The 24,626-nt window shown below is 50.2% G+C and overlaps 1 protein-coding gene across 15 annotated transcripts in view; it reads left to right on the top strand.

The window, feature by feature from the left end:
* Positions 1-24,626, top strand: part of TACC2 (transforming acidic coiled-coil containing protein 2) — a 205,304-nt gene that overhangs the window by 61,122 nt on the left and 119,556 nt on the right. For 11 of the 15 annotated variants that reach the window (XM_067709185.1, XM_067709176.1, XM_067709183.1 and 8 more), the window contains 3 exons: positions 2,534-7,834; positions 8,406-8,519; positions 11,789-11,839. In XM_067709185.1, the coding sequence (XP_067565286.1) occupies positions 2,534-7,834; positions 8,406-8,519; positions 11,789-11,839 (5,466 nt within the window). Of the gene's footprint in view, positions 1-2,533; positions 7,835-8,405; positions 8,532-11,788; positions 11,840-24,626 lie in introns of all 15 variants that reach the window. The other 4 variants (XM_067709184.1, XM_067709180.1, XM_067709175.1 and 1 more) reach the window with 2 other exon arrangements.

Below are 24,626 nucleotides of genomic sequence, written 5' to 3'. Positions count from 1 at the left end.
TTTTGGTCTGAAAATGCTAATCTGGTTGAGATAGTAGCCAACTCTCTCTCTTGGGTCCATCTGAAATTTTTTCAATGTCATATGTGCAGGAACAAGCATTAAGTCAGGACAACTAGTGTGGTGACATGTGTACACACCTCCTTCAAGGATGTCATGTGATGTCATGTACATTTCATAGGTGAGGGGCTTGGCGAGAGGCTGGAATGGAGCCAGGTAAAGAGCCTTTTGCCCTCTGTCTCAGTTTGTTCAGCCTGCTATAAAAATACCATAGACTGGATGGCTTAACGACAGACATTTATTTCTTGTGGTTCTGGAGGCTGGAAATCTAACATCAAGGTGCCAGCAGATTCTATGTCTGGTGAGGGTCCATTTTCGAGTTCACAGATTGGACGCCACCTCTCTGCGTCCTTACAAGGCAGAAGGGGCAAGGAAACTCTCTCGGGTCTCTTCTATAAGGGCACTAATCCCTTCACGGGGGCTCTACCTTCATGACTTAATCACCTCCCAAAGACCCCATCTCCTAATACCATCACCTTGGGGATTAGTTTTCAACATTTGAATTTTGGGGACACAAACATTGTCCCCCTCCATGGAAGTTTTTATTTTTGGAGGCAGCATAGAGTGAATAAGAAGATTATGGCCCAACAGATTCAAGCTTAACCCCTCTGTTCTCGGGGTTCTTATCTGCAAAATGGCAGTGATAATATCCATCTTGCGTGGCTATGGGTAGGGCTGAATGACATAATCCATGTAAAGCACTGATGTCCAATAAATTTCATCCATTATTATTTTCCCAGCTTTTCATTTTGGAAATTTTGAAACCTTAAAAATGTTGAAAGGATGGTACAATAAATGCCCAATACACCTATTGTATTAGTCTGTTCACACTGCCATAAGAGAAGACCACAGACTGGGTGGCTTCAATGACAGAAATGTATTTTTTCAGTTAGGGAATTCCAAGGTTAGGGGCTGGAGGGTTGGTTTCTGGGAGACCTTTCTTCCTGGCTTGCAGATGGGACCTTCTTGCTGCATCTGCTCATGGCCTTCTTGTCTATGTGAGCGACTCCTGGTGTCCCTGCCTCTTCTTATAAGGACTTCAGTCTTACTGGATTAGGACCTCCCTCTTATGACCTCACTTAACCGTAATTAACCTCCTTAAAGGCCCCGTGTCCAAATACAGTCACATGATAGATTAGGACTTCAACATATGGATTTTTAGATGGACACAATTCAGTCCATAACACATATTTCTAAATTTGAACAGAAATGTACTTCATCTTCCCACTATATGCATCTCTCATAAACGAACGTATATGCGTTGCCCTGCACGGAAAGATAGGATTTTGGTAGTGGACACATAGAATAAAATCTTTCCTCTGGTCGTATCCAAAACACTGTGGGTCTATGAATATGTGAATGTGTGTGTATGTAATAGTTACAAGAAGATGCCATAAATTTTCCTCCCTGTAATAATTTCAAAGAACATGGTAAAAGCCTTAGAAAAGCCATACTTCTGTTAACTTTGCCTTGAGCAATTTCTTTTGATACTGAAAGACACATGATCATAAAAGTATATAGAATCACAGCTATGTAAAAATAACAAAAATTGCACCCCCTAAAGAGTTGCGTAGGAAGAAAAGGAAATTCACTAGAACACTTCAGGTGGCAAGCATTTTTTCTACATCTTCAAATTTTTGTCTTGGCCGTATATTGCTTTTAAATTTAAAAAATACACCTAATTAAAACTATACAGAATTGAGAAACACAGTCTAAATATGGGATGTGATAAGCTATTTTACAGTAACTGGATAGTTAATGATCTATAGCAAGTCCCTGACTCTGAGCCATATTCCCCCAAGTTTCCTGCATGTTCACAGTTTTTCTTTACACACTGTACAGCAAAGTAATTTCAAGCTGAGACACATATGGGTATGAAGGTAGTTCAGCTCCCAGGAATTTTATATGTAGTTCATATGCAGAAATTCCACAGCTAAATAGAATTGATTTTTGGATTATGCCTCACAGTACCACCCGCTGAATGTAAAGAATCGAGTTAACTTTTTGCAAGAATAGCTCTTGATTTCAAAGCTTGGCTTTCCCCATTTTTGCCTTTCTCCTGAACATCTAAGGATCCGCAGAAGTGTTCAGGACCTCTCTGTAAACTACAGAGAGCTCATCCAAATTCTCTACCATGGTTTATATTTATTCAAAACCTTCTGAGTTTCCTGCATTGTAGACAATTATGAATTAGTTTCCATATTTCCCCATTCTCTACTGACCAGCATGGAAAGCCTCAGATCGAATGTTTGAGATTTTCTGCACTAATTTTTGCAGAGAGTGAGGGCACGTGTCATGGTTACAGGTGGGGTGGGATTGGGGGGTGTCTCTTCATGGAGAGGAACGAGATGCACGAGGCTGGTGTGTGTTGTGGCCTTTGGTGGGGAGAGGTGTGCAGTGATTCTGCCTGGGCTGTGGCTCTGTCCTTGGCATCCATGAGAACTGATAAAACAATAAATGTTTTCATTGTTGGCAGCGTCGGGCATGGAGGTTCCTGCTCCACTTCTGAAGGTGCTGCCAGCCGGTATCCCTGCATCATGTCCCCAGAGGTGACTGAGCCGAAGCACCCACAGGAAGCCATGGGCCAAGAAGATTCTCCACTGCGCAGCCCGCCGGAGCCCTGGGAGCAGGGGAGTCCCTTGGCCTCCGTGCCCTTTGCTGAGGGCGCCCCGGAAGGTTGCTTGGCAAGCCCAGCAGCGGAACCTGAAGATTGTCCCCTGGCTCAACACCCCCAGAGGGAACCTTCCCCAAATGCCCCAGGATATGCCCCAGCAGCCTTTGTCCCTGGGATGGACAGCTCTACTCAGCGCAGGGTGGTTGCAATCGCCCCCAGCGCCGGAAGAGAGACAGGACTGAAGGAAGAGGAGGGGCAGAAACTGTCTTCCTCCAGTTCCATTGGCCAGGTGCCGGGAATTTCAGCAGCTGCTCCTCGAGAGCCGATGACGGTGCAGCTGTGTGGAGAGGATGGCTGGACTGGTGGTTTTGAGTCCCAAGGGAAAGAGGCTGCAGGTGGCTTTCCCCTGCCAGAGTCTGCGCGGGGAGCCCCCATGGCCCCTGCTGCAGCCCGACCAGGCCAAGAGAGCTCAGCCGGCCCGGAAGAGTCCCCCCCAGAACCCGAGAACCCGACCCCGCAAGATCCAGCCCCTAAATGCCAAGTGGAGGGGCCGCCTCAGGACTTCACCGATGACTCGGGGGCGCTCAGGGCCTGCCCTCCCAGCGGGAGTGCTCCAGGGGCAACCCAAGGAGCAGGAGCGAAGGTCGCTGCCCGGGAAAGCTGTCCGCGGCAAGTGGGAGCGCATCCGCCGCCCACAGAGCTGCCCTGGGAGTCACTGGGTCCTGCCCTGGCACCGGGGGCCAAGGACTCTTGGGAGGAGACTCTGGTTGCCCCTGATGCTCGGGGTCACTCGCAGACAGGGAGGCAAGGAGCTGAGCCCCGTCAGGCCGTCTGTGTGACGGCAGATGACCAGCCCGAGGGGGGCCTGCTTGTGAGCCCCGAGCCCGCCCCACACGCGGCGACTGAGGAAACGGACCCAGCTTCAAGCCTCACTTCACAGCCAGCTGCTCGGGCCTCTGCTGCTGCTGCAGAACAGCCCAGAGAGATGATTTCCGATGCTGAGAGGCCCGTTCCTACAGAGCGGGCAGAAGCAGGGTTGGCAGGACAGGAGAAGCACGCATCAGACCTCGGAGGAGAGGGAGCGGGTCCCGAAGGCGGCCCCGGAGAGGGTCCTCTCCCTTCACCCCCGGAGGAGAGGGAAGAGCTCTGGAATAGGGAGCAAAGCCATGAGGTCCAGCAAGGGCTTCTGCCTCTTCCCCCTCCCGGCGCATCAGATGAAAATGCCAGAAGGTCACTGGGGCCAAAGGATGAAGGCAAAGCCCCCGAGGGTCCAGCTGTGGCTACGGAAAGCAGACAACCTGGGGCCGACCCTAGAGGACAGGAGGCAGCCCCAGAGCCCCCCGAGGGTGCAGATCCTGGGAACCTTCAGGCAGAGCAACCCGAAGCCTGTGGCTGCAAGCCTGACCCAAAGGGGGAAAAGGACGAGGTTTCACAGCTAACTGGTGAGGTGGAGAGCAACAGCCTTCCCAGCATGGCCTCAGCACAGCCACTCAGAAAGGAGGCCCCTGGGCACGTGGACAGGCCCAGCTCTCCATCAGAAGATGCAGCTTGGAGCTCGGCAGCCTGTGGGATGATGGGAGAAGCCCAAGTGGTCCATGCATCTGCTTCACTGCACCAGCTCCACGAGAAGGATCCCATCCCCCCCTCTGGGCCGGATGGAGTCGGTAAACATGTTTTTCCCGAGGGAGCTGTCTGGGAGGGGCCAGGACTGCAGACCAAGTATCCTGACACCTTTCAGGATGTGGGGGCATTGGGAAGAATGGACCCTCTTCCTGCTTTAGAATCAGAGAAATCGGATTTCCTGTCAACTCCTGCTACAGAGGTCGTCCCCAAAGCCCAGGAGGCGGAGGGCAAATCTGAAATAAAGACGAGGAGCCACCCATCCGCGCAGAGGCTGGGCAGCTGTGATGCGGAGGGCTCGGTGACACCACCCAACGCCCATGGGCTGGGGCGTGATGCAACTGGACAGGAAGTCCACACCGATGGGCCACCTCCCCCTGAGGAGGAGAACTTGGCAGTGGACTGTGGGCTCACGACCCTCAGCATGGAGCTAGATCAGCAGGAAACCCTGTCCTGCCCAGGGGACAGCGGGATACGAGTGGCTGCAACCGAGAGGCCCTCACTCTATTCTGAGAACCGTCTCCAGCAGTCCCAAACGGACCCAGAAGCATCCACCTCCGAAACGCTCAGGGAGAAGTCCCAACGGTGCGAAAGCGAGAAAGAGACTTACCCAGGTGATGCAGAGCTTAAGAACCTGGGTGCAGATTCTCCCCAGATCCACACACCTGTGGAACCTCGGGAAGATGTGAGCTTGCCCGCTCATGGAGCAGAGGAACAGGCTTCTGAATCAGAACTTCAGAGCGAGCTCCCCAAGGGCAGTCCGTCTGCTGCTCCAAGTTCACCTCCCGGGCACACGGTTCCGGAGAATTGTACGACAGAGCCGCTGGAGTTGTCAGCACCAAAGAGACCGGAGTTGCCTGCACTAGGGGGGAACGGGCAAGAGGGGGAATGCAGTGGCAGTCAGCTGTCCAGGGGCCCACCTCCTGCCGCAGACACCTTACAAGACTCTTCTCTTGTATGTAGCTTGAGCAGAAAGGAAAGTTGCTGTGCTGGACAGGGGCCAAACAAGTCCCAGCAGGAGCTGGTTGATGGGCGGAAAGCTGGCAGCCAGCATGAAGAGGCATGTCTCGGGGATGCAGGCATTTCGGAAGCAGCTGACGCTTGGCCCCCGCTCCAGGACTTGGGTGAGACAGAGAAGGCAAGTGGGAACACAGTGGGGGCCCCGCCTTGTCGGCCTGATTCAGTAGCTCTCCTGAAGGCAGCTCGCTGCCCACCAGCTCCAGCACCTGCCGGCCCCAGAGTCACACCCACCCAGGAGGCCCCAGAGAGAGAGGCCGGTGATGAAACCCAGGAGGGCAGGCGGCAGTCGGGGTTAGCCCCACACAAGGAAATGGAGCATCCCACTGCCACGGATGCAGAGCCCCAGAAGCTTCTTGAAAGTTTCCCATCGGCCGAGGATCAAGGTGCGGGTGGTGGGACGGCTGGGATTGGTGGGAACGCTGACGGAGGAGACCTGGGGACCCAGCGGGCTCCGGGGGAGCCAGGAGAAGCTGCTCGGAGTGGGGGCTTCCTCCCAACAGAGCAGTGCCCCTCTCCTGGGGAGGAAGCTTCTACCTGTGCCCTAGGTGAGCCCTGCCAAGCTGGGCAGCCCTCCGCCAGCTGCCAGGATGCCTTGCTGCCAGCCAGAGCGCTGGGTGGGAGTCCCAGGAGCGAGGTGGATATTTCTGCAGCCCAGGCTGTCCCTGACTCAAAGAGGCTCCTGTCGTCCAGGCCACCAGAAGAGGCTGCCCCTGACACTCCTTACCTGCATATGGAGGGTGCTGCCAGGAAAGGGGCAGAAGACAGTGGCGTGGAAGCTGTTTCACCTCAAGGCCTCAGAGCTCCTGGCGAAAGCCCTTGTCCCACACGGGAGCCCCTGCTTGTCTTGGAAAATGCCTCCTCCACGAAGGTACCGTGTGGCTCCCCTGCCTCCCTCTGGCAACCAGGAGCTGCAGGTGAGGAACTCTCTGCCGTGCCAGCCAGCAGCGGAAGCCCCCAAGCTGGGACCTTTGAGGGACCTGTGGACTCCATACCCTACCTGGACAGGGTGCCACTTCTGGCCAAGGGAAAGCAGACCGCAGAGGAACAGAAAGGCTCAAGAACTCCCGGGGCAAGTGCCAAGCCCAGTGAACTTTCGGCACACCTTGCCAGTGAGGGGAGCACAGCAGGTCATGCAGCAGGGGAGAGAGAGCGCAGTGGGGAGAGGATGGTAGGCCCTTCCAAGGATCCCAGGAAGGGAGCATCAGCTGGTGTAGACGCAAGCTCCAGGCACACCAGTATGATCGCTGGGCTCCCTGACTTCAGAGAGCACATCACCAAGATCTTTGAGAAGTCTGTGCTTGGAGCCCTGACCGCCGATCGGCCCCAGAGCACACTGGGAGAAAAGGCAGGAGCTGGGAAGAGTGTGATGGGCAAGGACCTCGCCACGCCAAGCCCGGAGAAGCTTCCAGATGGGACTCAAGGAGTGGCCATCGCCCCTCTCCCCACCACTCCTGCCGGACTCTGGATACAGTCAAAGGAGGAGAAGCAAGAGCTGACTGTAGAGGCTGAGATTTCTCGTCTGGGTCCCCAGGATCCAGCTCCGGAAAAGCTGCCGGGGCCGGCACGGCCAGCTGCAGAGCAGAGCCTGCCAGGTGCCAGCGTGGGGAAGGAAACGAGTGGGCCTCCACAGATGCTGACAGAAAGCAAGAAGCCAGAGGGGTCTGGGGAAGGCTGGCCGGGGCTTGGGAGTCAGGCCCTCTCCCAGCAGGAAAGCGGCCGGCAGGAAGCAGCTTCGGGTCTGTCTTCACAGGTGACTTCTCCAGAGATTCCCGATGCTGACTTGCAGGTGGTTCCCCAGAGCCGTGGAGAAGGGGACGCAGTTCAAGATGACAGAATTCCTCCTGGAAAACAGCACCAGGAGACATCTAGCCGAGACAGTCAACCCAGAGAAGATGGTGCCCAGGGCTTTTCTCATCCAGGGGCTCTGGGTGACATGTCGGTGCCCACCTCTGCCCAGGGAGCATCTTCTCCCCATGGGATTGTTCCGACTGTGGCCGAGGCCATCAGTGAGGCCTGTACCCCAGACACACTTAGGGGTGAGAGGAGGCATGAAGGTGCTGCTGGGATCTCGGAAACACAGAACGCCCTGGGCACCCAGAGCACCCTGGAGCCACCAGCTGGGGAAGTGGTGGATACTCCCCTGGAGCCCGGCTTGGGAGCAGGAGCTGCTAGGGAAGCAGAGGATGACGTCACTTTGAGCACAGCTGAGACCGGGGCACGTGTGTGTGCTCACCTGCCTGAAGCAGGTACTACGACAACATTCTCTGGTGCGGCTTGTGCCTCGGCTCTGCCAGGAAGCCTTGGGGACCCCAGCTGCTGTGAAGGGGCTCTGAGGATGGAGGCTGCAGCCGCCCCGAGCGGGGACAGCCCGGCCGGGTACCCGCAGGCTGAGGGGCAGCCCGAGCCTGAGCCCCCCACTCCTGCTGGCGATGGGAAGGTGCCTGTCTCCTCACCTGCAGAACCTGACGAGATTCGGGACCTGAAGCTGCAAAGCCTGGATCCAGAAGCGCTCGACGCCGAGAGGTACTTACAAGAATAAATTCCTACGGGAATACGGGGTCAGCCTCAAAAGTGGTTCCCACTTGGTTTTAAAAAGTCAATCAAAGAGATGGGTGGTTAGAAGAAGGTAAATTTTCCATATCTAATTGTTGAAATTTACCTGCTCACAATCTCTGGATGTGCTGTGATTCTGAAAAATGTGAGAAGTGCTTTGGAGGCATGGGAGCTGTGTCTGTTTAACGTGTCTTATTCCTTGCCTTGTGTTCTTTTAATTCTTCTAACTGAAACTGTTCGCAAAGCATGAAATGTTTACAGGCTGGCAGTGCACTATAAGGTCACAGGTTATGGTCAATCAGAAGTTTTTCTGGCGTCCAAATACATCTGCCTTTGAATCTGGATTTATTTATGCAGAGTTATGCAGAGAGACCTAACTGATCCCAAGGCATCTCAAAGCCATTTGCTGCCTGAAGCTAATTTTTTCCTGAGATTTTGGTGAAGTAGACACTTAAAGCTTTAATTGGGAAATGGGCTTTTCAGTAGGACATGGAGAAAAATGCCTTTTAAAATATTTATTGCTTCTTTTACTCTATCCCAGAAAGAGCTCTGGGCCCGGCCCATCCACCTTACCTTCGGTTCCTGAGGAGGATGCTCCAACTGTCATGGGCGAGGTCATTTCAGACGAGACCCGAAGTGCGGGCGGAGCAGAAAGGTCAGTGAAAAGGTAGCAGCCTTTGGAGAACCATGATACGTGCCTTTGGCAGAGACATGCTGGATGTTTTGCAAAGGAGGGTACTGCTAATACATGAGTCTTTATCTAAGAAAGAAACACCTAGTCACTCCCGTTCTCTATACAGGTAAAGCAGTGGCTAAGATAACTACAAGCTCCATTGCTGTGAAAGGAATTGAGTGAGTTGCTTTCATATCTGAGCTTATCTTTGTTTTCCTTAACAGCTTTATTGAGATGTAATTCACAAAGCATATAATTTGCTCATTTAGGGTGTACAATTCAGTGGCTTTTAATATATTCACAGAGTTGTGCAATTATCCCTACAGTCAATTTTAGAACATGGTCATCCCCCACCCCGCCAAAGAAACCCTGCACCCCTTAGACAGCACACCTCACGACTCCCAACCCCCTGAGCCCGACACCTCCTAATCTAGTTCATTACCTTTTGAGGCAAATGGGCTCAATTTTGCTTAATCTCAAGCAGGAATGTCTAATCACCAGCAGCAGTCACACCCCTCTCAAGATTAGAGGAGGTTCTTCATGACATTTTTTTTTTCTTAAATTCCATATATATGTGTTAGCATACGGTATTTGTCTTTTTCTTTCTGACTTACTTCACTCTGTATGACAGACTCTAGGTCTATCCACCTCATTACAAATAGCTCAATTTCGTTTCTTTTTATGGCTGAGTACCTAGGGGTAAGGCAGAAATAAAGATGCAGACCTCCTAGAGAACGGACTTGAGGTTATGGGGAGGGGGAAGGGTGAGCTGTGACAGGGCGAGAGAGAGTCATGGACATGTACACAGTAACAAACGTAGTAAGGTAGATAGCTAGTGGGAAGCAGCCGCATGGCACAGGGATATTGGCTTGGTGCTTTGTGACAGCCTGGAGGGGTGGGATAGAGAGGGTGGGAGGGAGGGAGACGCAAGAGGGAAGACATATGGGAACATATGTTTATGTATGACTGATTCACTTTGTTATAAAGCAGAAACTAACACACCATTGTAAAGCAATTATACCCCAATAAAGATGTTAAAAAAAAAAAAAAAGATTAGAGGAGGACAAATGATAGATGCAACTGCGAATCCCAGACCTTCACACTTTGCAGCACACCTGCCTGTTCTTTTCCTAAGTGAAATGCCACCCTGTTGTCAACAGCAGCTTCTGGGAGATTTCATCCTTTGGGGGAGAGGGAGATACTGTGGCAAAGACACATTCTGACCAAGCTGTGCAGCATCCTTCGATCTTTGGCTATTCCAGAGCTTTCCGTGGGTATGTGTGCGTGTCTGTGTATGTGTGTGCAGGCACACGCTTGTGTGAAGCGGAGCGGGGTTGGACTTTAAATTAGTACCTGTGGCTGGCCAGCGTAGCCTACCAAACAGCTGCAGGCATTTTGTAAATGATTTATTGCATATTCTACACATGCTGAAAGAATGCACGATCACCTGTTTTTCGAGTCTGAGCACTTCCACCGACACCCAGCTGCCTTTCCTGCCCTTCGAGAGCGACTCTCATAACTCTGGGCCAGTGAGATACGGACGCCGCCGCCGAGACAGATGCAGTTTTAATCTGCATTCGACACTTGTCTCCACTGCTGACTTAGCACAAAATTCCCTGCAGCCCCTGCTCGTATGTATTTTTGACGTTCCCAGTTAAAGCGTAGGAAAAAATGTCTGACTGGAAAATCCTCCCCTTCCCTCCCCTCCCCTCCCCTCCCCATAAATGTCATATTAGCTCCTTCTTCAGTCCCTAGATGTTTTATCACCTTCTTGGAGAACAAGAAGATCTCAGGACCAGGCATATAGTAGTAGTTCAATAAGTATTTCATGGCTCTTTGTTTTAATCACTTTAAATTTTAAAATTATAATTTCTAAATTAATATTAGAAACTTCGTAAGGTATAGAAGAGTATAAAGAAAAGGAGAAGAATCCACAACCACACCAACTAACGATGACTGGTGTTCGTTATGTTAGTGTCGCGTCATCCACTGTCTTCTCCTGTTTACATTCTGAGTCCTTTTTCTCTGCTGCCATCAGAACTCTTTGCAAACATAAATCTTAGTGGCTGGAGTTGTGTGACTTATCACAGTTTACAGAGCAGTAGACATTTACATGATAATGGGTGTTCTGTGCGCTTCGCTCTGGTTGAGGATTTGTTGGGTGGTAGACTTTTAGATTCTTGAGTTGTGCTGTCCAGTTTGGCAGCCACTGGTCACATGTGAATGGAGGTGTGCTCTAAGGGTAAAACACACCCCAGAGGTTGAAGATTTAGTGTGAAGAAAAGAACGCAGGGAATTCCCTGGCGGTCCAGCGGTTAGGACTCTGCGCTTTGAACTCGGATCCCACAAGCCGTGCAGTGCGGCCAAAGAAAAAGAATACAAAATACATCGTTAATAATTTTTATATTGTTATATGTTAAAATGATAATATGTAGGATGTACTTGGTTAGAATATGTTACTGAAATTAATTTCACCTTTTTTTCTTGTTTTTAATGCGGCTGTCAACCTTTTAAAATTACCTACGTAGCTTTTGCATTCCGGGCTTGCATTTGTGGCCCATGGTCTACTTCTATTTAGATCACTGGGCTCCAGAACCTGCTTTGCCCTGGTCCTTGAAGGAAATGAGGATGGAAAAGGGCTGACCTTTCCTGTGCTTTGGGTTCTTAGGAAAAAGGGCTGCCACTCTCCCATTGGCTAAGGATTTCCAGAAAGAATTCTGAATGGACCCTCCCCTCCAGCTTGCCAGGCGGGGTGACCTCTGTCTCTTAGTAGACAGTCAAAGGTCTCTGGAAGGTATAGACCAGCTCTGTCCAAAAGAAATAGAACATAACATAGCACAGGGAGATCAGCTCGGTGCTTTGTGACCACCTAGAGGGGTGGGATAGGGAGGGTGGGAGGGAGGCGCAAGAGGGAAGAGATATGGGGATATATGTATATGTATAGCTGATTCACTTTGTTATGCAGCAGAAACTAACACACCATTGTAAAGCAATTATACTCCAATAAAGATGTTAAAAAAAAAAGAAATAGAACGTAAGCCATAAATGCAATCCTAAATTTTCTAGTAGCCACATTCAAAACTAAATAGAAACAGGTAAAATTAATTTCAGTAATACATTTTATGTAACCCAGTGTAACACAAATATTATCATTTCAACATGCAATCAATATATCAATTATTAATCTGATATCCTACATTCTTGCTTCCATATGAAGTCTTTGCAAGCTGGGCTGTATTTTGTACCCACAGTGCATCTCAGTTTGGACCGGCCACACTCCAAGCCCTCAACAGTTCCACATGGTGAGTAGCTGCCCCCTGGAGCACCCCAGCTCCTCACAGAGCTCTCACAGCTATCGAATGATCCAGAAGGCCAAGACTTCCCACGGTGACCCTCATGTCTCAGCCCGGCAACTCCATTCCTACTGTAACACAAACGTAGGGAATGCTTTGTCTTGGGGGTAGGCTCAGTAGCTCCAGTGGACCTTTCACCAGGAGGGAGCTGTGCCGTGGACCTGGGCAGGCCTCAGAGAAAGTCCGGCCAAGGTCAGAAGTGCACGTCCTGGGAACAGGAGGTGTTGCACGTGAAGGTGAATTTTGGCAGCGGTCTGGGGGAGGTTGGGTGGCCACACTGAGGCAGACACTGCTAGAAGCTAGGGTGGTGGTGAAGTTTGGATTCACACCCAGCTGTGCACCTTACAGGTTACATACCTAACCTCGGTTTGCCAATCTGTAGAATGGGGAGGTCACAACTATACTTGCCTCGCTGAGTTGCAGTAAGGGCTGAGATATCTGATCAAATGCAATTCCAGTGCATTCCAACCCCTGGCAGGGGTTAGGTATCCTATTACAGTTCTGTGGCACGGGCTTTTCTCCTGCAGTGAACTGAGCGGTAACTGTTCATCTTCTTGAGGTTGAGGTTCCAGCCCAGCCATCTTTCTTTTCCAGGGCTGACTTCCTTGTCTGCTAAAATGTCTTCACGGCTGAAGAGAGCGAACTCTTTCTTACCCCCTCCTGGGTAGCCCACAGCGATCTGCTTCAAGTTAAAAAATTTTGAGATCTTGTTTTATTGTAAAACTTTATGTGTATCTTTTATTGTATACCATATCGTATTGTATTTCAACATAAAAATAATGCTTTGAGTTGCCACGAGAAGAGCAAAGCAAGTCAAAACCATGTTTTCTACTCTCTTGGTTATCAGGTGACGTGCTTCTGTTGAATCTATTGAATTTTGAGATTCTGCTAACTTGAATGGGGCTGATATCACGGATCAGATTCAATATCTAAGAAATGTCTCTTTTCTGTCTTGGTGACAGGATAGTTTAATAACCCAATCTCATATCCAGGTAGATGCCGGGAGCACAAATATTTTGCTGCTTAGTTTCCCATCTTTTGACGTCAAATTGGCCCTGCTGGTGGATGTGTCGTGGGTATCTTGTGGCTTTGCTCACCTCCACCCAAGGGGTACATGTACACCCAACTCTAAGAAATAGGAGTCTGTTGACAGATGGCTTGGCTGTGGATTTCTATATACAACGACTGTCTTCCGTGGATGGAAAGTCTAGAATTTGGCATTTTGCTTTCACACCACTGATGATCAGATGTGTAGTTCTGAATCCATCGTGGACATCACGAAGTTTGTTTTTGCTGAATATTTATTTAAAGGGGTCTCTTTTTTTTTCCATTTGGGGAAATGGTTGGAAAGGTATCGTTTTCAATTACTAGTGCATTTGAGAGAATTAAATTATTCCCAGGTGCTTTGGGTCTTTGCGTACACCTAGGCTAAACCACAAAGGGCAGTTGGGTTGAGGCGTTGAGGGGTAGAAGGAGGAAGCAGCGAGGGGCAGCCGGCATCTTGTCCCGGAAGCCCCGGCTGGACTTAAAGGCAGGGCTGGAGCGACTTCCTGCCCTTCCTCCCACTGGATCTGTTTCTTCCTTCTCTCTCCTCCTCCTTCTAAAATTACCAGCTGTGACACCATGTTTTTGAGTTTCAGAATAAAGTTTTGAGGAGGGCTACAGCTGTATGAATTAAGGAAAAGAAAAGAAGCTACCAAGCCTAGGTCTTTTAGCAGATAAAGCCAGGATGACAGATCTCCGTCCCCACCCCCATCCTTCTGGGTTCGATTTTCGGTTACATTGCTTGGATTATTTTAAACTTCCTTTTGAGAAGTATTGGGCTATTACAGGGCTATTACAGAGCTACAATGCTGACACTTCTTTCCCTCGGAGCAATTTTCTTCCCAAAAGGGAGACAATGGAGTAAGATGGAGGGTTTATATCCCAGAGACCTCTTACTGGCTGGGTGATGCCTTGGAGAAGCTGCTTAACTTTTCAATCCTGTTTCCATATCTATAAAATGGGAAAAATAATACTTCCCTGTTAGGGTTGGAATTAAGATTAAAATGGAATGTTTCCAAAGCCACCTAGTATAATGCCTGATATATGGTAAGTGTAAAATACAAATGGTAACCACTATTATCATTTTAAACGTCTTTATTCAAAAACATCCTGGGAATTAAGCAAACAAAGAAAATACCCAAGGTCTCCAAATGATATAGTAACAGACCCCACAGGAATGGGAGACATGAGGCTGGATGAGTCTTTCTCCAGCCGGTTGACCTCTCTACGCCTCTGCTTCCGTCATACGCGAGCTCTGCTAACCCTGCTCGGCTCACAGGAGCTTGTTACGTGGTTCAAAAGTACCTCAGGACTAACGACTCTACAGATGACGTGGATTTACATTACGAGCCACAGCTTCAATCATTGTGAACCATCATATTGTAAAAGTCAAAGGACCTTTAAAAATGTGGGCTTTATGTTCTGAAGCTTTTGTGTTCCACAATTAAAACACATTTTGTTAGAGGTGAATCTGTCCTTGGGAATAATGCCAAGTCACTTTGGAAAGCTGAATGATGAGGCAGCCACACCAAAGGTGGCAGCCGCCCTGAAGGCAAGGGGCTGGTTCCCTCCCTCCAGGTGCCTGTGACGGGAACGCCACTACTTTGGTCTAGCCCTTCTGGGTTTCTGAGCCCCTCAGCCCTGAGGCCTCTGCTATGCCACATCTGGATCTGATGCAGGAAGAGCCACTTAAGAATCGCAGGCCAGTTTCAGGGCAAGGTGGTGATTTTCCAAATGAATGTGTCCAAACTCATCCGCTTCTCTTCCTGGAACCTCTCATTACCGCCACTGTTTTAGACCAGGATGCAGGTTCGTTTCAGTAGGTGTGACTGAGAAATGGGTATTTTAGACTCTAGCTGGATATCTGGAAGGAAACTTGGGCGCATTCTTGTCGAGACTCGGAATAGGAATGGGACGAGGGAGCTACCTGACAGCAGAACCAGAATCAGAATCTGGCCCCTGACGATATGCTTCCCCTTGATGCCTGAGCTGAACCGAGGACCTGCCCCAGGGCATGGAGCCATTCTTCCCCGCCACACCGCCCCAAACCTGCTTCTGGGCTTTAGAGAGAAGACTGTCGAATTGAGTTCTATTGTGTGAGACCAGCATAGGCCTGGAGGTCTACAGATAAGTTCCAGGCCGAGTTCTAGTTCTGTGTGACCTTGGGGGCATCACCTTTGATGAAACTGTTTGCCCACCTGTAAAGTGGGGGTATATACTACCTAGGATTAAACGAGCCACTTTATTTAGAGTGCCCAACACAAAGTAAGTCCTCAGTGTAAGTTCCCTTTCACTTATTCCTCCTTCTGGGCCAAAGTACGCCCACATCTAGCATCTTATTTCCACCGCACCTTAACCCTTAGTAGGTACCACTTGTGTGCCCCTTGTGCAAAGGAGGAAGGGGAGGCTGGGACAGGTGACATGGCTTGCTCAAGACCAGTGGTTTAATGAGAGTTAGGGCTAGGGCTGGAACCTCTCTTCTGGAGAATGCTTCAGACATCAAATCCATGTTTGGATCCCTGATCAGTAACTTACTAGCCAGAAGGAATCTTGGGGAGGTTATCCTCTAAGACATTCTGTCCACCGGAGCTTTCTACGATGATGGAAATGTTCTATATCTCCGCTATCCAGTATGGCAGCCACTAGCCACGTGTGGCTACTACACACCTGAAATGAGGCCACTCGAAAATCTGGGGCCGGTTTCAGGGTGATGTGGTTTAGGGTTAGGGAGGAACTGAACTGTGAATTTTATTTAACTTTGATTCATTAAAACTGAAAATGAAATAGCCACGTGGGGTAGCGGGCTCTGCATGGGACAGCCCAACCTGAAGACATAGTTCCTTCATGTGTACATAAGAGGTGAACCGTGCCCGTCAGCAGCATGGATTCCGAGAGGTTCTGTGTGAAGCCCTTGCAGAGCTCAGATGCCTGGTGGTGCTCAGTGAGCGCTGGGTTCCTCCTGGACACCCCTTGACTCTGCCAGTGGGCAAGCCAGGCAGCTGTGCCTGCAGAGCGGAGTCTGGGCTGTATTCGTGGCACAAGCGCCTGGCGACACGGATCAGCAGAAGGCGTCTCTGGCACCTGAACCAAGGATGTTCACCACCGGGCCGACCGGAGGCCTTGGCTAAGCCAGTGCAACCTCACACACAGGCCTGGTAAGGAGGCCTGGGTAACCTGGTCAACTGGCTCCAAACACTTAATCTAGAGCTCTCTGTGCCTACCCATCCCCACTGGCCACACCTGCAAGGGTGCCCATCTGGGCTGGGAGGGAGCTGACGTGGGTCCACAGCAGAGAAGTGTTTGCCAATTGCCGTCTCTGTACCGATCTTGTCCCAAGAAACTGGCAGGGTGGGAAAGAAGCTTACTGTGGGGTGTGCAAGGTCAGAGGCCGCAGCTAACTGCATCTCGGCCTCCCCTTTCTTCTCAAGCATGTTAAGTCGTCAGGTGTTAAATATTTTAGCAGCCTGCTGAATCAGAGGTAGACCGTGCAAGTGTTTCTTTGTTTCCAGGGAAGGCACTGTAAGGGGTCTGATTACTGAGACTTTTAATGCCTTTTCCTTTTGTAAGGTGGTCAGAGGGTGTCTGGGAAGAAAAACCTCAGGGGAGGGGTGCACCTGTGCCCTGGGAGTGGGCGGGGTGCGCAGAGAGAGGACCGCAGTGTGCAGCGGACACGGTCAGCACTGAGTCCTCAGGCCAGGAGCACCCGTAGGTGGAGGGAAGCAGGGCCCCGAGACATGGGCATGGAGGACGGGGGGGGAGGACGTGAGGCTGAGGGTGAAATCAGGCTGGAGGGAGGGGAGCGTTAGGTCCTGGAGTTCAAATCCTGATCGCCCGCTCTTGGGCCTTGTTGGGTGATTGGGTCACTTCTCCAAGCCTCAGCTTCTTCACGGATAGATGGCCAATGATGTCTCCTGGGGCTTAAAGGAAAGTTAAAGGTGATTCGAGGAGGCAAGATACAGAGTACCCTGCACAAGCCAGCTTCCCATAGCCAGGAGCTGTGACGGCAGAGCTGTAGACAAGGTCCCTGAGCTGCGGGGCCTCCTGAAGGCAGCTCCATCCCCATAGCGGGCTCAGGCCCCCAGCAGGTGTGCAGCCAGGCCAGGTGCTTAGAAGGCAAGCCAAGGTCTCCCCCTTAGGGAGGAGCTAGGACACTGGGCACCCCTCTTCCCTTGGATAGAGGGCTGGGGTGAATCGGCAGGTGGGCAGTCGGTGGGCAGACACTGCGGGGGAGTGACGCGTGCGGTTTGCTGACTCCCAGCCCGGTGCTCGGCACCCTCCTTCCGGAGGGATCAGGTGGTTCACTGGTTCCCGCCACTCACTGTGCGCCTTCACGCCTTTGCCAAGCGACTGCACTTCCTTCCCCTCCCTGCGCCGCAGTGTCCTCTGACGCTAGATCAGGAGGTGGGTGTCATGAGCCTGAATTCCCCGTCTAGAAATGTTTGGTGGGACACATGGTGATGGTCACCTCTATAGAAAGTGGGTGTCGGCCTCTGGCCAAGAGAAGAAGTCAGGATCTTGTTTCTTTGGGAAGGTCAGACTTGCAGATGCGGCTCTCGGTTACCCAGCACCCGATACTCTGCGTGGCACACAGTGGGCGCTCCGTGAGCCTTTGCTGAATAATTCATCTCAACTCACTATCTGTTGGAGGCTTTCTGTCTGGGAAAACCAGATCAGGTGGTACTCCAGGAGGCAGATGGACAGGTCTAACTTCTGAATCTGCCATTAGACTCTCCAACCTCAAGCAAATTCCTTAGCTACTCTAAGCCTCAGTTTCCTCACCTGTAAAATGTGTATAATGCTACACTACAGACAGATATTAGGGAGATCACATAAAAATAATGTGTGTTAAAAGCTTAGCCGAGTGCCTGTCTGGCATGCAGTAAGGACTTAATCAGGGGTAATTTTTGTTATTACTGCTGTTTTTACTACTATCATCATTTGTGCTTTTTTATTTTTTACATCTTTATTGGAGTATAATTGCTTTACAATGGTGTGTTAGTTTCTGCTTTATAACAAAGTGAATCAGTTATACATATACATATGTTCCCATATCTCTTCCCTCTTGCGTCTCCCTCCCTCCACCCTCCCTATCCCACCCCTCTAGGTGGTCACAAAGCACCGAGCTGATCTCCCTGTGCTATGCGGCTGCTTCCCACTAGCTATCTATTTTATGTTTGGTAGTGTATATATGTCCATGCCACTCTCTCACTTTGTCACAGCTAGACACAGACCTACTAAAGAATGGACTTGAGGATATGGGGAGGGGGAAGGGTAAACATTTGTGCTTTGACACAAGGACTCCTGGAAATTTGCTGAAGTTCATTTGCATCTCCCCTGGATTCTTTGGAAGGTGTCATGACCCATTAAAGCTACCTCTCAAACTGTGGCTGACATCCTCCCCACTGGAGTGGCCCTCAGTGTTGCAACATTGTATTTGATGCAAGGTCAAGCCATCAGGCACACGTGGGGAATGCCTTCTCTCCCTAGGGGAAGCTAGGGCTTTGTGGTTAACCTCTTGCCAAGAATGGCTGCAAAGAGGCTGAAACCTAACATTTGTGGCAGGGATGGAGCGCCTGTGTGGGTGAGCCCAGCGGAGGCTGCACCAGCTGAACGCAAGCTCTGAGTGTGTCTTATGGGTCAAACTGCCTGACTACTTAGTACGACGTTTTGAGCTGCTGGCCCATCCCAGACTCCTAGAGGAAGGGGCAGGGATGAAAGTTGTCTGGCCGCCTGACTTCCAGATGCTGCAGCACAGGAGCTGGGGAAGGAGACCCCCTCCTGGCAGGTGACCGAGCGGCTGGTATTTCAGTGGGCGTGGCCAGAGTTGTCAGAAAGTGAGGATTTGGATGAGGGGAGAGTGCCAAGCTTGGGCTTGAGGTCTCAGTTTAGGCCAGACTGCCTTTCAGGGCCACCTTTGAAGGATGTCTGGGGCACAGTCCCTGGCTTCTGAGGCCTGGCTGCGGGGATGCTCATCCTTTGAGACAGGTACCACCCATGCCTGGCTCAGGCATTCGTAGTCCTGAAACAACTGAACCAGAGGGATCTTCAGGCTCCTCATTTTACAGGTGAGAAACTTGAGACCTCGAGAGGGTGTGTGACTTCCGGAAGGCCACGCAGCTTGTCAGGGGGCCACTGGTCTGACTCGTATTGAATGCAGTCCTTCTGGCCTCGAGACCAGTGCTCTTTCCAACAAATCCGCTGCCATTCTAGAGAGCAGGCATCACCTTTCCTGTACACAGCAAGCACCCCAGGTGGGCCTGGTATGAACTGGCGTTATAGATTGTTTTCTGGAGGTGGTGGTAGCGATCTAAAGTAATCTTGTCCTTGGGTTGTATCCAAGAAAGTTGCATATGCAGGCTTCCTCCAGCTATTTTGTGAAATGAGTTAAACTGCAGCCTCTGCACTCTGCTGACCCTGGCTTTCCTTTGATTGTGGCCAGTACCATTTGCAGTAGGATTGCAGGAAAACCATTATGAGGAGCTGGTTGGACAAGAGCTGCAGATTCTCTAATTCACCAGGATTTGGGGAGTGTGCAGATACTGGTGGGGAGGGAAGTCTGATTAGAGTTAACTCGGAGAAGGTTCTGCTGAAACTTGAGTTCACCTCCTTCCAGCCCAGTGTGTCTATGTGAGCGGTTTGCTGAGGAAACCCTCAGACGATGCTGCAGTCTGTTTCAGGTTTCTTTACAAACAGCTGGGCCATGAATCCTTGGGAGATAAAACACTCTTGATGATCACTGCAGGGTCTAGTCTTGCTTTTGCACGAAGATGGGAAGCTTATGTTAGAAACCACCAGGCTCCCTGTTGAGTCGCTGTTTGTACCTGTTCTGTGGTTTGTATTTGATCTTCAGTGGAGAGAAATTATTCTGTAGAAATGGCCTCACCCGGGAGCGGCGGCATTTTTGCTTTTCAGAAACCCCCTTTGCATTTTGCACTCGGGAGCTATGACTGACCCCAATGGGACAGTGTTACAATTCCCTGCTTCTTCCTGGGAGTCCTGAAAAGCCACTGGCTCACAAGTCTAACGAAGGGCATTCTATGTCTTCTCTTCTAAATTCCTTTTCCTCTGGTATAAGAACTGGAGAAATGCGTAAAGGCAGAGGCAGGCCCAGACTTTAAAGGCATGAGCAGAAGGAACTCTAGCATGGCTGAGAGAGGCTGGCCAGACTCAGACACCCTTGACCTTGGGTGACCCCTCTGCCTGCCTTGCCGCGCCCCCTACTTCTCCACCCTCTGGGGAACCGCACTCTGGTTCATGAGACCATAGAGGCTCAGGCGAATGTAGTGACTGAAGCCTTCTCAACCCTCCAACTCCCCAGGAGCACCCCCGCCCCCGGCCCTGCCCAAGAATCGAGAGTTCTTTCTGTTACCTGACCACAATTTTAAGACAGAAGCAAATGTATTATAGTTCGTATAGGATTTCACACTTTGCAGAAGAGGTTGGGTGTTTTCAGCTGGACAGATCTGGGTTCAAATTTGTCACTTATTCACTGTAGGACATCGGTCCAGTTACTTACTTGCTTGAGGCCTCAGTTTCCTCATCTGTAAAGTGTGTATGAAGTCAGCACCTACCTCCGGAGGACTGTGTGATAGTGTGAGGGAAGTGCTAGCTCGGGGCTGGCACAGGCAAGCACCCAAAATACGTCTGTCTCCGTTTGAGGGCGAGGCCTCTGACGGCAGGGTCTGCGCTGGTCCTAGTCTTCAGCACAATGGGCTACACATAGTAGGTCCTCAACAAATGTTTGTAGGTTGATTGTGCGTTGTCCAGCGGATAGAGGGTGGGTCTGTTTGGTGCTTCCCTCAAAAGAGAAATACAAATCTACTGGCCAGGTTAGTTCAATAACACAATAACAAAATCATTGTAGTTGTACATCATACATTCATTCATGTATTCATTCACTCAGACTGAGGGCCTCCTACATAAAGGTCAAGCTAGGGGCTCTAGGCAGGGTTTCCGATCCTCAACACTATTGGCATTTTGGGCTGGGTAATTGTTGGGGACGGCTGTCCCGCACATAGTAGGATGGATGCCAGTAGCATCCCCCAAGTCATGACAATCAAAAATGCCCCCAGATACTGCCAAATGTCCCCTGGTGGGCACAACTGCCCCTGGAGAGCCACTGCTCTAGGGCTGTGCTACTCAAGGTGTGGTTCTCTAGACCAGCAGCCTTGGCATCACCTGGGAGCCTGTTAGACAGTGGTTGTTTCATCAAGTACTTTATTTTCCACCATCGTGTCAGGTGGGACACAGACATCTGACTCTGACTCCTCGAGAACACTGTTTTTCTGTTCAGGAAGAGGGTACAGCCAGCGGAGCTTGCTTTGTATTTGGTCAGACTTACTTAAAATTAGGACGAGGTCAAGATCAAATACAGGTTCAGCCGAGTACACGTTCAAGCGAGGCGGGCCCTTGTGTGAAGAGGGCTTTGTGTGCACTCAAGGAAAATTCCAAGGCCGCGGCTGGAAATCCTGGAGGAGACTCCGAAGTCACGGGACTGCCCCACGCATTTTCTGTGTGTATTTTGGGTTCAGGCTGACATTTCATCTTAGCGTGGGTGGAGGCAATGGCTGAATATTTTGAAGGCCTGAACCCCGCCTACCAGTATTTCTCTTTGCCCTTACAACTACATTTTGCTGGGTTGCAATTCAGGAACGTACCTCCCTGCTTGGACAGCCATTCATGGAATGTGAGAACTTAGCTCAGAAGCCCAAAGCAGTGATTCCTTCTAAAAAAAAAAAAAAAAAAATTCCCCAGAAGTCACTAACGAAGTGGATCTTATTAGTGTGAGAGCTGAACTCACATGCTAAAGGCGGGCACTGGTCCTGGGTTCCTCATGGCATATTCTTCTGCTGATGTGTTCAGAGTATATAAAAATAAGCTGAAGTTAGCCCTTTGTCACTGTGGACTGGTTAGGAGTTTGGGTTCGTAGACACGCAGCCTGTGTGTGCACCTGCCTCTGCTTGGTTGGTGGGACCCTGGGTAAGGGGTTTCACCACTCCAAGTCTGTTTTCTCCTTTGTCTGCTAAGGACAATAGCAGTGCCCACCGCATAGGCTCATGTGAGGATTAAGTCAGAGGAGGGATGGAAGCCACTTAGCAGAGTGCTGGCTCTGCAGCAAATGCTCACAAATGTTAGCTAATATTAGAGTGGTCATTTAAAAAAGTTTTTTGTTTTTTGGTTTTTTTTGCGGTACGCGGGCCTCTCACTGCTGTGGCCTCTCCCGTTGCGGAGCACAGGCTCCGGACGCGCAGGCTCAGCAGCCATGGCCCACGGGCCCAGCCGCTCCGCGGCATGTGGGATCTTCCCGGACCGGGGCACGAACCCATGTCCCCTGCATCGGCAGGCGGACTCTCAACCACTGCGCCACCAGGGAAGCCCTAAAAAAGTTTTTAAATTGCCTTTTGGTTTTCCTGATCTGATAATTAAGTGGGGACAGCAGAGTGCAGGCTGTCTTATGGGTGGTATTTTGTCACCCTTCATAGCTGGCAGATGACAGGATAATCTTCTAGGCAAAAATGCCCTATCGGCTCGGGTTTCTGGGGGTTGGGTGAAGCCCTGAGACGCCACCACATTGGAGAAGAAGGGCTTCAGGGAACAGGGAGGTAGGGAGGGCTGGGGAAGGCGGGCCCCGGAGGAGAGACTCCTGCCAGGAGAGCGATGAGCGCTGGGCTGAGAGTCAGCACAGCTGTCAGGTGGGCACGGGGAAGGCTTGCTGTCCTGCCCTTGAGCTGACAGTCTGGTTCAAGAGGCAGCACACGAGCATTAAAGAGTTAAAACAGCTCACAGCCCTAATTGTCTTCGCCTCTCATTGGGTAATTAAGGTAGGCGGCCGTTAATACTTACCTAGAAAGTATTCTCCACGAGGGCAGATATTTTGTCTCTTCTGTTCACCCCTATCTCCCAGCACCCGGAAGTAGCTAACACATTGTAGGTGCCCAAGAAATACTTGTTGAATGGCTTAGTCGTATGCTTCCTTATCACAACCAGTTACTGGTTATACTCAAGAAGAGATTTCATTCCCACGCCCCAGAACATTGTTTCTCTGCTCCACGTCCATTTCCCCTCTTTTTTTGGCTCAGTGTTTCATCAATGTCTACCACCCTGTAACCACTTTCAAGAGTTTTACCCTATCTGTATACCACCGTATTATTATCTACTTATTATTTTTCTTTACAGCGATTCATTTTTATTTCAATATATTACTTTTGTTTTAGGTAATGTCTGTGAAGTTATGGATTTGATGTGCTAATTAGAACTTCTTCCTCATATGCTTCAAATGTATAAGTATTTAAAATACCCTCATATGAGAAACCTTACTATGGTAACACCTCCTTACCCTATAAAAGTCAGCTTAAGTATTCCCTCTTCTGGAAAATCTCCCCATGCCTCTTCCGAGGCTGATTGAAATACTGCTTTTATGTTTCTGTCATGTGGTGGCCATTCCATGAACCATCTGTAGAAGTGGGCAAGGGACCACGAGGCATCTGACATTGCACAGGGCCAGGAATGCAGTAGATACTCAATACGTGATTTTGAAAGACTGAATGAAACCTCTTGGGTCCAGGAGAGTTTGTGCTGTCTGGCCACGTATGGGTGTCCTGGGCGGACGCCCAAGGATTCTCTGAAGACAATGTGCTGTAACCAACCTTCCATTTGGGCGCCCATAAACAAGGCAGATATGTGAACTTCCATGCAGACTCACTTCCGCAGGGAGCTAGTGTGTTCTTTGTTTAGGGAGAGTTTGACCTCTGTTCTTCAGCATCACACACTCCCTACCAGTTAACCAGCCAGCCTTGCATGTTTCCAGTCTCTGGCCTTGTTTCCCAGGTTTCTTCACGTATGAAGTTATGGCATTGGCAGTTCAGGGAGGTGCCCATGGTCCAGTGGGGCAGAAGCAAGTCACATAGTTAGAATGAATAGAATTGGATAGAATGAAGGTTCCTTTCAGTCTCCTGAATAACTTCTCCTAATACACCTGCTGTACCCTCGGTTCTTCCCGCTCCGAAGGCCGACGGCACCTGGTGTCTGCTGGTGTTCTTGGTCCCATCCTCCTGCTTCTTGCCCCTCCAGCATGAGTCTGTCTGCCCAGGCAGGGTCCTGTCTTATGCACTCTTACACCCGCATGGGCACTTGGAATAGTGGTCAGTGAATATTTGATTAGTTCATGGTTATTTAGGTATCAGGCAAATTTGGACACGGGTTTCCCGTTTGGCTTCCCATTTTCATGTGGCTTGCCACCTCTCAGCCAAAGAAAAGTATCATTGCCACAACAGCGTGTAAAGGAAGCTGCAAACACAGAACAGAGCAGTACTCGGTGGACAGAGCTGGGGGTGTCTCCTAGGCACTGATTTGCCTTTTGTTTTCCAGGAGACTCCACTGGCAAAGAATCTTTGATTTGCTTTGTGGTTTTAGAGCCTTAGGTCTAGTATGGACCAAATGAAAGCTTCTCAACATCACGGTTGACAGCCTTTTCACGATGCTTTTGGTTGCAAGTAACAGACAACCCAATACAAGAAAACAACAATACTAGGTCCATCATTTCTCCTGGCATGAAATCCAGAGGCAGGGCACTTCCAAGGTTGAGTAATTCATTAGCCCTTTTCATCTTCCTCTCTACCTGAATTTAGTGTGCTGGTTAATGTTCCCCTTCATTGTTTCAAACTGGCTGCAGAAGCTCTAAGCAACAGGCCCC

Source organism: Pseudorca crassidens, chromosome 16, assembly GCF_039906515.1.
Source record: "Pseudorca crassidens isolate mPseCra1 chromosome 16, mPseCra1.hap1, whole genome shotgun sequence".
Lineage (NCBI taxonomy): Eukaryota > Metazoa > Chordata > Mammalia > Artiodactyla > Delphinidae > Pseudorca > Pseudorca crassidens.
The sequence above is the reverse complement of the archived record's forward strand: the minus strand, read 5'-3'. Positions and strand labels throughout refer to the sequence as shown.